The following is a 10,564-nucleotide window of genomic DNA, read 5'->3' as shown; positions in this document are numbered from 1 at the left end:
TGCCGGGCAAGGTCTTTGCTCGGATAATTCTTGATAGGGTTCGCCACCATCTGCTTGAGCACTAGCGTCCAGAGCAGTCAGGCTTTACACCAAAGAGGTCAACGATTGACCGTATCCTTGCCCTTCGTGTCCTCACCGAACGCAGACGAGAGTTTCGGCAGGGGCTGCTTGCAGCCTATGTTGATCTCTGTAAAGCGTTCGATTCAGTGAATCGGGATGTCCTCTGGAGGATTCTTGGTCTTCATGGGGTGCCACCAAAACTGATCGATCTGATGTCTGAACTCTACTCTGGTACTGAGAGTGCTGTGAAGTGTGGTGGTACCATGTCTGACTTATTTCCAGTTGTTACTGGAGTTCGTCAGGGATGTGTACTTGCCGCCACACTTTTCAGCACTTGTATGGACTGGATTTTAGGGAGGATGTCGGAGAGATCAAGTTGCGGTGCATCGTTTGGGAATATCAAGATCTCGGACCTTGATTTTGCAGATGATGCAATCATCTTTGCGGAGACTTTAGACATCCTTTTGGGGGCCCTCGAGGTGCTGAATGAGGAGTTGGAGCCGCTGGGATTAGGGGTTTCTTGGGTCAAAACTAAGATCCAGGCTTTCGGTGACATATTGGATGCTGCTGTCCTGTCTGTGTCTGTTTGTGGTGAGGATGTTGAGGTCGTGGAGAGATTCACTTACCTTGGCAGTGATATTCATGTCTCTGCTGGCTGTGAGTCAGAGGTCAATAGACGTCTGGGTCGGGCTTGGGGAGTCATGGATTCACTGGATCATGGGGTGTGGCGCTGCCGGTACCTGTGCGGGAGGACGAAAGTCCGAGTCTTCAGGTCCTTGGTACTTCCAGTCTTGCTCTATAGGTGCGAGACTTGGACTCTGACCAAGGATCTGAGATGGAGACTTAATTCCTTTGGTACCAGGTGTCTTCGGAGAATCCTTGGCTATCGCTGGTCGGATTTTGTGTCCAACGAGCGGTTGCTGAGAGAGACTCGGATGAGATTTGTTTCCTGCATAGTCCGTGAGCGTCAGTTGCGGCTGTATGGACATGTGGCTCATTTTCCTGACGCTGATCCTGCTCACCAGATTCTCTCAGTGAGGGAGTCTCATGAGTGGAGGAGGCCAGTGGGCCGACCACGTGCCTCATGGTTGCAGCAGGTTGACCATCATCTCAAGGAGATGGGGATGGGCCTGGCATCTGCCTGGGGGATGGCCAGACGGAGGCCCCTGGAGTACCGGCAGAAAGTGGACGCAGCGACGCGCTGTTCTGGCACATGCTCCCATACCTGACCTGGCCGATGCAAAATGAGTATCAGTGTACTGGTAGAGGGAAACAGCATCAGTAGCACTGCTGCGCTTCCAAGAAATTACAGCTATGCGGCAGCCAAGCTGTCATATGCAAGAACAGTGGCATAATGGTTAGTGCGTCTGCTTTGAGTCTGGGAGGAAGGTGGTTTGAACCCTGGCCAAGTCATACCAAAGACTGTAAAAATTGTACGTGCTGCTTCCTTGCTTTACACTCATTAATAAAAATGAGAGAGCATGGACAAACAACCATTGTCTGGTAATCATTACACAGGCTTTAATTGGCCTAATGGCCTCCTCCTGTGTCTAACTTCCTTGTAAGGGAAATGATATTATTGCAAGTATAAAAGCCCTTCCAAAAGAACAGGTTGGAATTATGTTTTTTCCAAATATTCAGAGACTAGAACATATAATGTTTTACAGCAAGTATTATTTTAAAACACTTCATGTACAAATGTGAGCCTATTTCCTTTATCTTCTGGGACATTTTGTTTCGACGGTACAGCCTGGTGAGCATGCCAAAGTCTGAAGCCTCGGCCTAGCATCAGGTTTGCTTCTATCTTCTATATTTATTCGACATCCTATGGACATAAATGAACACTCGTTTTACTCTGTGCATGTTACGCATCACATGCAGTGAATTTCGCCTTCCTGCATCTTGTAGTTGTTATTTTTTCAACCCTTTTGTACACTGCCCTTGAAGCCTGGTTCCAAGTCACCGTCTACATTTCCAATAGAAGAGATGTAATCACTTTTATGAAAAAAATGTTTTTTTGAGGTTATTTTTATCTTGAAATATAGACAGTGGTGAACACAGTTGTGTTAAAAGATTGGACTTTAAAACCCTTCTTAAATCGTCCTTATGAAGGGGGACAGACAAATACACAAATACACACTGTGTTTTATATCGGTAGATTATCATTATTATTATTATTATTATTATTATTATTATTGGTTCATGAAAAAAATATTTTCACGAAAAAAATAATTAGTTCACGAAAAAATATTTTCACGAAAAAAATAAGTGACCACTATATTCGTTATTGTTGTGCGTCTGTCTGTCTGTCTGTTGGGTAGTCGATCTTGTCGAAAAAAAAAAAATTTTTTAAAAAAATATTTTGAAATTTGTTCTACCCTTATTATCACTTTTTCCGTCTATGTTTGTCTCTCTTTTCGGTCCAGTGCTCCGTTAATACAATGGCGATTTCGATGAAACTTGGTTGGTAGGTTCAGACAATGACCTAGTTGTGTGCAAATGAGAACCGTTGCTATGGATGCTTCCGTTGCCTAGCAACGGGACTTTAAATTTTTTTGAATTTTTGAAAAATCATAAAAAATGTATTTTTTCGAAAATAAAAAATCGGGCCACGAGCGACTGTTGGCAGTACATTCAGCCATATTGTCAAAAATTTCCAGCCGGATCCTATGAAAACTGTCGGAGAAGATAGACTTTGAATGAACCCTGGTCGAAAACAATAAAAAAATGAAGTTTGTTATATCTCAGAGACTATGAGTCAGATATACATGAAACTGGTATGGTAGGTTCATGGTATGTCCTTGTTATGTGTGAGAAAGAACCGTTGCTATGGACCCCTCCGTTGCCTAGCAACGGCCGATAAACCTCTAAATGTGGGGGTATTTTAACGAAAAAACAATCTGCAGCATTAACCCTTGAAGCTAGAATCATGAATTTTCTTGTGCTTAATCCTCAGATCATTCCCCATCGAACGGGCCCATTGCGACTACCCATATCCGCCTATCGGCTTGTCTGTCTGTCTGTCTGTCCCGAGCACAGCTCCGTGGGTTTTGATCCGATCCTGACAAAATTTTGGTGGGAGGTTTATATCATGATCTAGTTGTGTTTTCGTGAAAATGGGTGTGGTGCGCCCATTATGGGTGGAACCAAGCCCAAAAAACATGCGTTTTTAGGGGGTAGCCAATTTCAATTTGCATCTTCTCCTTTTTGGGGGGTTTTATCGAATCTGACAGGGGTTTTGGTATTTGGTTAGCCCAATGGCACCTACATAGGTCCACGGAGCTCGATTTTTCATTTTCGTCCCAAGGTCAAGGTCACAAGGTCACGAACTTAGAAAATTGCGAATTTTGATATAAAAAATTTTCTTCTCTGAGGGGTTTGTCGAATCTGGCAGGGGTTTCGGTATTTGGTTAGCCCAATGGCACCTGCATAGCCCCACAGAGCTCGATTTTTCATTTTCATCCCAAGGTCAAGGCCACAAGGTCACGAACTTAAAAAATTGCGAATTGTGTTTTTTAGGGGGTAGCCAATTTCAATTTGCATCTTCTCCTAGGGGGTATATCGAATCTGGCAGAGGTTTCGGTATTTGGTTAGCCCAATGACACCTGCATAGCCCTACGGAGCTCTATTTTTCATTTTCATACCAAGGTCAAGGTCACAAGGTCACGAACTTAGAAAATTGCGATTTTGACATAAAAATCCATCTTCTCCAAGGGGGTTGTCGAATCTGGCAGTGGTTTCAGTATTTGGTTAGCTCAATGGCACCTGCATAGCCCCACGGAGCTCTATTTTTCATTTTCGTCCCAAGGTCAAGGTCACAAGGTCATAAATTTAGAAAATTTCGAATTTTGACATATAATAAAAATCATACGACCACCCAAACTTTGAGAGCTAGGATGACAATACTTTTTATGCATAATCTTGAGGTCATTCCCCACCTAAAGTCTTGAAACCATTTTGCTCTATCTCGAACACCTTGCCCGTGGCGCCCCCTTCAAGTTTGTTTTTACGCTGATTTCATCAAAGTATGGATAATCCGAGGAGTGCGAAATGCCATATAGCCTATATTACGTTATATTGTTTCTGGAATGTTCCAGAGGAAGTTTTGCACCAAAGGTCATAATCCTTGACCTTTGACCTTTAAAGTTCACAAAGGACAAATTTTCAAAGTTGTGGGAATCGAACCGGGTTTTCGACCTTCTTCGACGAACTAACTGCAATAAGCTATAGCACGTATCCTGTTTCCTTATTTTAATGCCCACCACATTGTTTTGTGAACTTTAAAGGTAATGCAAAGGTCAAATTTTGGAAGTTGTTGAATGAATCCGGGTTTTCGACATTTTGCAGTTCATAACCTGTCACTCGTACCACATCATGTTGATCATTTTTATAACTTGGTCAAACATTATCACATTGTCTCATCCTTGACTTCTGAAACAATCCACATCGTCAAGTACCGCTCGTGAACCATCGCCGTCTTCAGACTTGTTATTATTGTTATTATTATTATTATTATTATTATTATTATTATTATTATTATTACCTCCACCACCGGAGGTGAAGAAGGTTATGTTTTCTGTCTGTTTGTCTGTCTGTCTATTTGTCTGTGCACAGGATATCTCAAAAAGTTGTGGACAGGTTTGGTGTGTGACAAGGACGAACTGATTAGATTTTGGTGAAGATCCGGATCCGGATCCGACTACTAGAATTCTTAAAGTGATTCTTCACCATTGAGAGATAGGGCCAAAAACGATATTGTACTGTATTGCATGATATTTAAAAATGTACTGAGCCACGTATGTTCTCGTGGGTCAGGCATTGCGTGGCGGAGGTATGCGCTCCACCGAGTGCCCTTCTAGTTATTAATGTTATCCTGTGCAAGCGAAGCAAAAAACAGGCTTCATCAATTGTTTCATATCTGACTGTCCATCCATCTATCTTATCAGTTTATGATCCAAGAACAACTTATTTTAATTGAATGTTATATTTTGAACATGAATCTTAACATGAATAGGTCGAAAAGTTTGCCGTTTCACCATACTTTGGCTCTGAATCTGTCCCACGCATGCACATAGAGGAGGGAGATCATATTTTAACTTTGTCTGCTTGCCCAGCAGTGAAATAAAATTGAAAATCATTCTAAAAAGGAAACTTACTGTTTTTAAGGATGTTATAAAGGACACAAACAGCAGGCATGTAGAACTAATGTAACGTGTTCGATAGGGTGGTGTAATAAACATTTGGTAAAATGGCGATAAACCCAGAATTTATTTATTTATATGTACAACTTTTACAATCTGAATTTTATTTAAATTTAATTACACACTTGAAGACTGTATAACACAAATCGCCTTCTAAATACTTCTAAGAACCTCCAGTTTAACAGTACTTGGACATGTTAAATAGGATGTTGTATAAGGGGGATGACTGCTTAAATACCGCTAAAATTCCAGATTTTTGTTTAATGATCATTAAAATCATTATTGCATTAATATTTCTGGATCAACTTGAACTGCGAAGAGTATTGTGTTATATAAACCCTGTTGTCGTCGTCGTCGTCGTCATCGTCTTCTTCTTCTGTTGAGGTTTATCACTGTTGGTACAAAACAGCTTGACATGGGGAAACCACACAAGCAACAGAGTCGCAGGACACAACAGATGAACTCTTGGAGGAAGAATGATTAAGCTGGGAAGAATGAGAAAGTAAGGAGAGGGGGAGTAGGAGTCTCTTTAGCCATTTCATAATTTATTCTCATCTACATCTGCAGTTTTAATTAGGCTCAAAAAGGTTTGCTGTGTTGAATAAGTTTATCATAAGACATTTTACAGAATGAGTTTAAGCACTTCCGTGTTACCTTTCTGATCCTTATACATGTGTCACCATCATACCTCACGTGATGGACATTTCCATGACACCGCAGCATGTCTGCACCATTCCAGGATTAATATTTTCCTTTCATAATACTTAACAATGCTCCTTAATCTTCCCTCCTATTCCTCGATCAGAACCCCTGCTCACTTCCTTGTTATCATCCTCACACCATTCCCTATCACCTATACCACCAGGTGTGGTGCAAGATGGCAATGGTGTTCATGCACTATTCCTTGATGGCCAACTTTAGCTGGCTCCTGGTAGAGGGTCTTTATCTGCATACTCTCTTGCTCGTTGCATTTTTTGATGAGCGCCGGTACTTCTGGTGCTACGTTCTTCTCGGATGGGGTATGTCGTAGCTTGTCTGGCCTTCCATTCTTCAAAGTAAATTTTTTTTTCTTAATGTCAAGGCTCGTATAAGAGCTAACACACAAAACATATAGCAAGGATAGCAGGAGACGAGAGGGGCAGGAGAGGAAGCACAAAACAGTGGGGGAACAGAGACATTAGGAGATCTGTGGAAGAGAGAGGGATGGGGTGGGGTACGTGGGGTAAACAAGATGGAAATTACAGGGAGTTTCAGGAAGGAAAGCAGGGAATTTGATGGAGGTGGGTTTGGGGTGGATTAACGGGGGTGGAAAAGATCATTGTTTTGAATGGGGGGAGATAAGAGATGGTGGTGAACAGCGTTTTGAAGATCTGGAGGAAAGAGTGGGATTGAAGAGAGTGTGGGAGCTTGCTCCAAAGGTGGGGAAAATACAATAAACATGTTCATGCACATAGAAATACAAGTTACCGTCATCAATACCCAGTGTACACAGTTATGTTGAGGAGATCCACAATGAAATGCTTGCACAGTATATGTATATGTGTGTGTGTATTTTTTTATGTATATGTTCAAGTTTTGTGGAATAAGAAATGCATGAAGTTGGAAAAGGTGTGAGCATATTTAACTCGCTGTTTGAAAAGTGACTTCGTTCCACCATGATGGTGTTTCCAGGAGCTCCGGTTCTGTTTATAACCACGTGGACAGCTGCACGCTGGCTCAGTGAAAATGTGGGGTAAGTTCCCAGCCTGTGCAGCTGTTGGATCTCGAGGCACAATGTCAGACTCATGAATTCCTGCACACATTTTGGTGTCTACATTCAGTGTTTTGTCCACAGATGCTGGGAAATACATGGCAATGCCTACATCTGGTACATCATGAAAGGACCAATTTTGCTCTCCATTTCGGTAAGGACTTACTTCTTGGTGAAATGCTGCCACTCAACATGAGAAACTGTGTCATTATATAAGAGAACGCTTTTCTGCAATTCTAACAGGAGGATTATGAATGAGTGATTTCTGGTTTTTTTCTTGTTGTTAATTTACCTGAAGTTTACCTGTGCTACCTGCCTTCTACTGAAGTGTGAATGGATCTGCATCAGTGCAGCACAGACAAGGCCTCAGTCTCGTGTCTTGGGGAAACTTTAAAGTGAAAACGTCAATAGCAGTCAATATATAAATAAAGAAAGACCCACCCACATCTCTCACCTGTGAATGGAGGAAAATAGCCAATCAGCTCTCACCTAATCGACTACACCCAGATGGCTAGGATGATATAAATGATTGACCCCTCCCACACTGCTCTAGCCAAAGTAGCTGCATAAAGCAACCGAAGAAGACTTACACAAGGTAAGTGCTTTAAACGTTTGCACATAGTACATGCTTGGGAGCCTCATTGGGATGCATTGCTGTCTGCGCTATCGCTGATGATTTGCCAATAAGCGATGAAACGGGTCTGATAGCTGAGGGTGTATATGGCATTGGGATTCTCATGTGTGTACTATGTGTGAACCTCTTTATAGTTGTTGAGGAACTCTGGGAAGGGTTTGAAACAGCGTCAGCACTTACCTTGTGTAAGTCTTCTTGGGTTGCTTTATACAGCCACTTTGGCTTGAGGAGTGTGGGAGGGGTCAATCATTTATATAATCCTAGCCACCTGGGTGTAGTCGATAAGGTAAGAGCTGATTGTCTATTCCCTCCATTCACAGGTGAGAGATGTGGGTGGTCTATATATATATATATATATATATATATATATATATATATATATATATATATATATATATATATATATATATATATATATATATATATATATACATACATACACAGGGTGGGACATTTATATCTGACACATTTGCAATCTTTCTAGTCGGAAGCAGTCTTGGCATAACTAATTACTGTTTTCTTTGTTTTACAGATAATACTTGAAAGTTTTTAATGATGGAGCACTTGAAATACAATGAGGATTTATTTTTTATTTTTTTTAAAGTGCAATGAGCATGCCAATTTCACAAACAAGGTCATCATGACAGATGAGGCACACTTTGATTTGGCAGATTTAACTCGACCAGATTTCTTCCTTTGGGGATTTCTGAAGGGCAAAGTTTATAAGGAACATCCAACATCGATTGATGAATTGAAGGAAAACATCACTGCAACCATCCGCTCTATTGATCAAGAGACATTGCTTGCGGTAATGAACAATATGATGATCTGCTGTCGTGAATGCAGGAATTTGAAAGGGGCCCATTTGTTTGATGTAATTAAAAAAAAAATAATCAAAATTGATTTTTAAAAATTTGAAGTATGTGCCTATGTTGTATAGAAATTTTATTTTATTTGGTTTAGAAACAAAAAAGTTATAAGGATACTAAAACCCTCCGATATAAACGCCCCACCCTATATGTATATATGTATATCTATATTAATATTTCAGCTCGCCCCTTTCTTTGTTCCACCATCAGATTTTTGTTACTGCATGAAATGAAACAAGATTTGGCACATATACTAATGATATTATTGTCTTCCTTAAGAGGCCCCTCAAAATTCGTTTTGATGCATTTTCACAAACTCCAACGCATTCTATTCAAATTCGGTACGATTCTGGCTTTTGGTCCAACTTAGGTCATTGGCTATAATTTTTTTTCCATAACACTTCCGATATTCGAAAAAAATCGATAAATCGATATCCCTTATGGGATTTTCCATTCAAATCCACTCAAGTTTAAGGCCTACGGGGGACGCAAATTTCCACTTTGCCCCGGGCGCTGTTTACCTCTGCTACGCCAAGCTGTTAGGGTTAAGGTTTGGGTTAGTGTTGGGGTTAGGGTTAGCTACCCTAACACTAACCCTAACCCTAACAGCTAACCCTAACCCTAACCCTAACCCTAACAGCTAACCCTAACCCTAACAGCTAACCCTAACCCTAACTGCTAACCCTAACCGCTAACCCTTAACAGGTATTCAGGAAATTTGCAAGAAAGCCCGAGCAACGCCGGGCATTACTACTAGTATATTGTATATATGTATGTATATATGTATGTATATATATATATATATATATATATATATATATATATATATATATATATATATATATATATATATATATATATATATATATTGGCCTGTCTGTTTGTCTGTCCTGTTCTCTCTATCGAGTGAAGCCTGTGGCTGGCTGAGTCGGAAGGATGACAGGCTGAGTCAACCTCCTGGTGTATTTTTAATTCAGCGGCCAATGGGGCTTGAACTCAGGACTCTAGGATCCCAAGCCACCACCCGAACCACTAAGCCAACACCAGGCTTAGTCTGTCATGTTAAAACTTGAGAACGGATTAACGGATTTCAATAAATCGAACTATAGTGGATTCAGGGAACTCCCAGGAAGGTTTGTGATGAAAAGAATGTTTTTTTTTTAATAATTTAAAATTTTTTAGGGGGACATGGGCACACGTGGAAAAACTGCAAACACTAACTTGTGAAGCTGGTTATCCCTGCACTCCCAGGAATCCTTTTTCTTCTTGCCCTATTGATAAGCCATCACAGCAAAGATTGGTGTTTCCATCAGCGAAGCAACGGGTCTTATTCCAGTATTAAAATGTAACCCTCATCCCTCCCCTCTGGTGAAAATACATAAATTTTGTGAGCAAATGTGGAAGTGACAGTGTGCAAATCGCAGTATGATCATTGACGGTGTAGAAATTGAGTACAAGGCAAGAAAAAGAAAGTGGGACACAGCTAAACGTCAACTTCAAGAAAGATGGATGGAACAGTACTTTTTCACGGATGTGAAAGACAGAGCAGTATGTATGTCTTATCTGCCAGGACTCTGTTGCGGTAATGAAGAAGTACAATGTGAGACGCCATTATGAAACGAAACATGCAACCTCGTACTGCAAGTACAGAAGCCGGAAATAAAAGGCCAAATAACTCAAAACAAAGCTCTGTGCCCAAGGAGGAGCACTTACTTATAAGAAGCTCGACTGTTCAAGAAAGTGTCACATAAGTGAGCTACACAAAAGTGAAAGCATCACAGCACTCATCTGCAAGAGTGGAAAGCCATTTGCTACCAGTGAACTTGTGAAAGAATGCTTGACAATGTCTGCCGAAAATTTGTGCCCCACAAAGAAGAATCTGTTTCCAGCATCATTCTCTCTCTAAAAACAATAACACGTCATGTTGCACACATGTCTCAGGACATTTCTGAAACGATGTACACAAATATTGAAGAGTTTTCTGCCTATTCTATTGCAGTACGTAAGAGTACAGCTCTATCAGGTTGTGCACAGATTTTGCTTTTCCGAA

General features: G+C 40.9%; 1 protein-coding gene across 1 annotated transcript in view; it reads left to right on the top strand.

Moving 5' to 3' along the window:
* The window catches only part of LOC147027329 (secretin receptor-like), a 150,999-nt gene that overhangs the window by 116,161 nt on the left and 24,274 nt on the right, over positions 1–10,564 (top strand). The window contains exons 8-10 of the mRNA XM_085876668.1: positions 6,127–6,280; positions 6,933–6,993; positions 7,096–7,165. Of these exons, the coding sequence (XP_085732794.1) occupies positions 6,127–6,280; positions 6,933–6,993; positions 7,096–7,165 (285 nt within the window). The remainder of the gene's footprint in view (positions 1–6,126; positions 6,281–6,932; positions 6,994–7,095; positions 7,166–10,564) is intronic.

The sequence above is a fragment of the Eptatretus burgeri genome, chromosome 4, assembly GCF_056783735.1.
Source record: "Eptatretus burgeri isolate ZD-2024b chromosome 4, Ebu_testis_v1, whole genome shotgun sequence".
Taxonomy (NCBI): domain Eukaryota; kingdom Metazoa; phylum Chordata; class Myxini; order Myxiniformes; family Myxinidae; genus Eptatretus; species Eptatretus burgeri.
The sequence above is the reverse complement of the archived record's forward strand: the minus strand, read 5'-3'. Positions and strand labels throughout refer to the sequence as shown.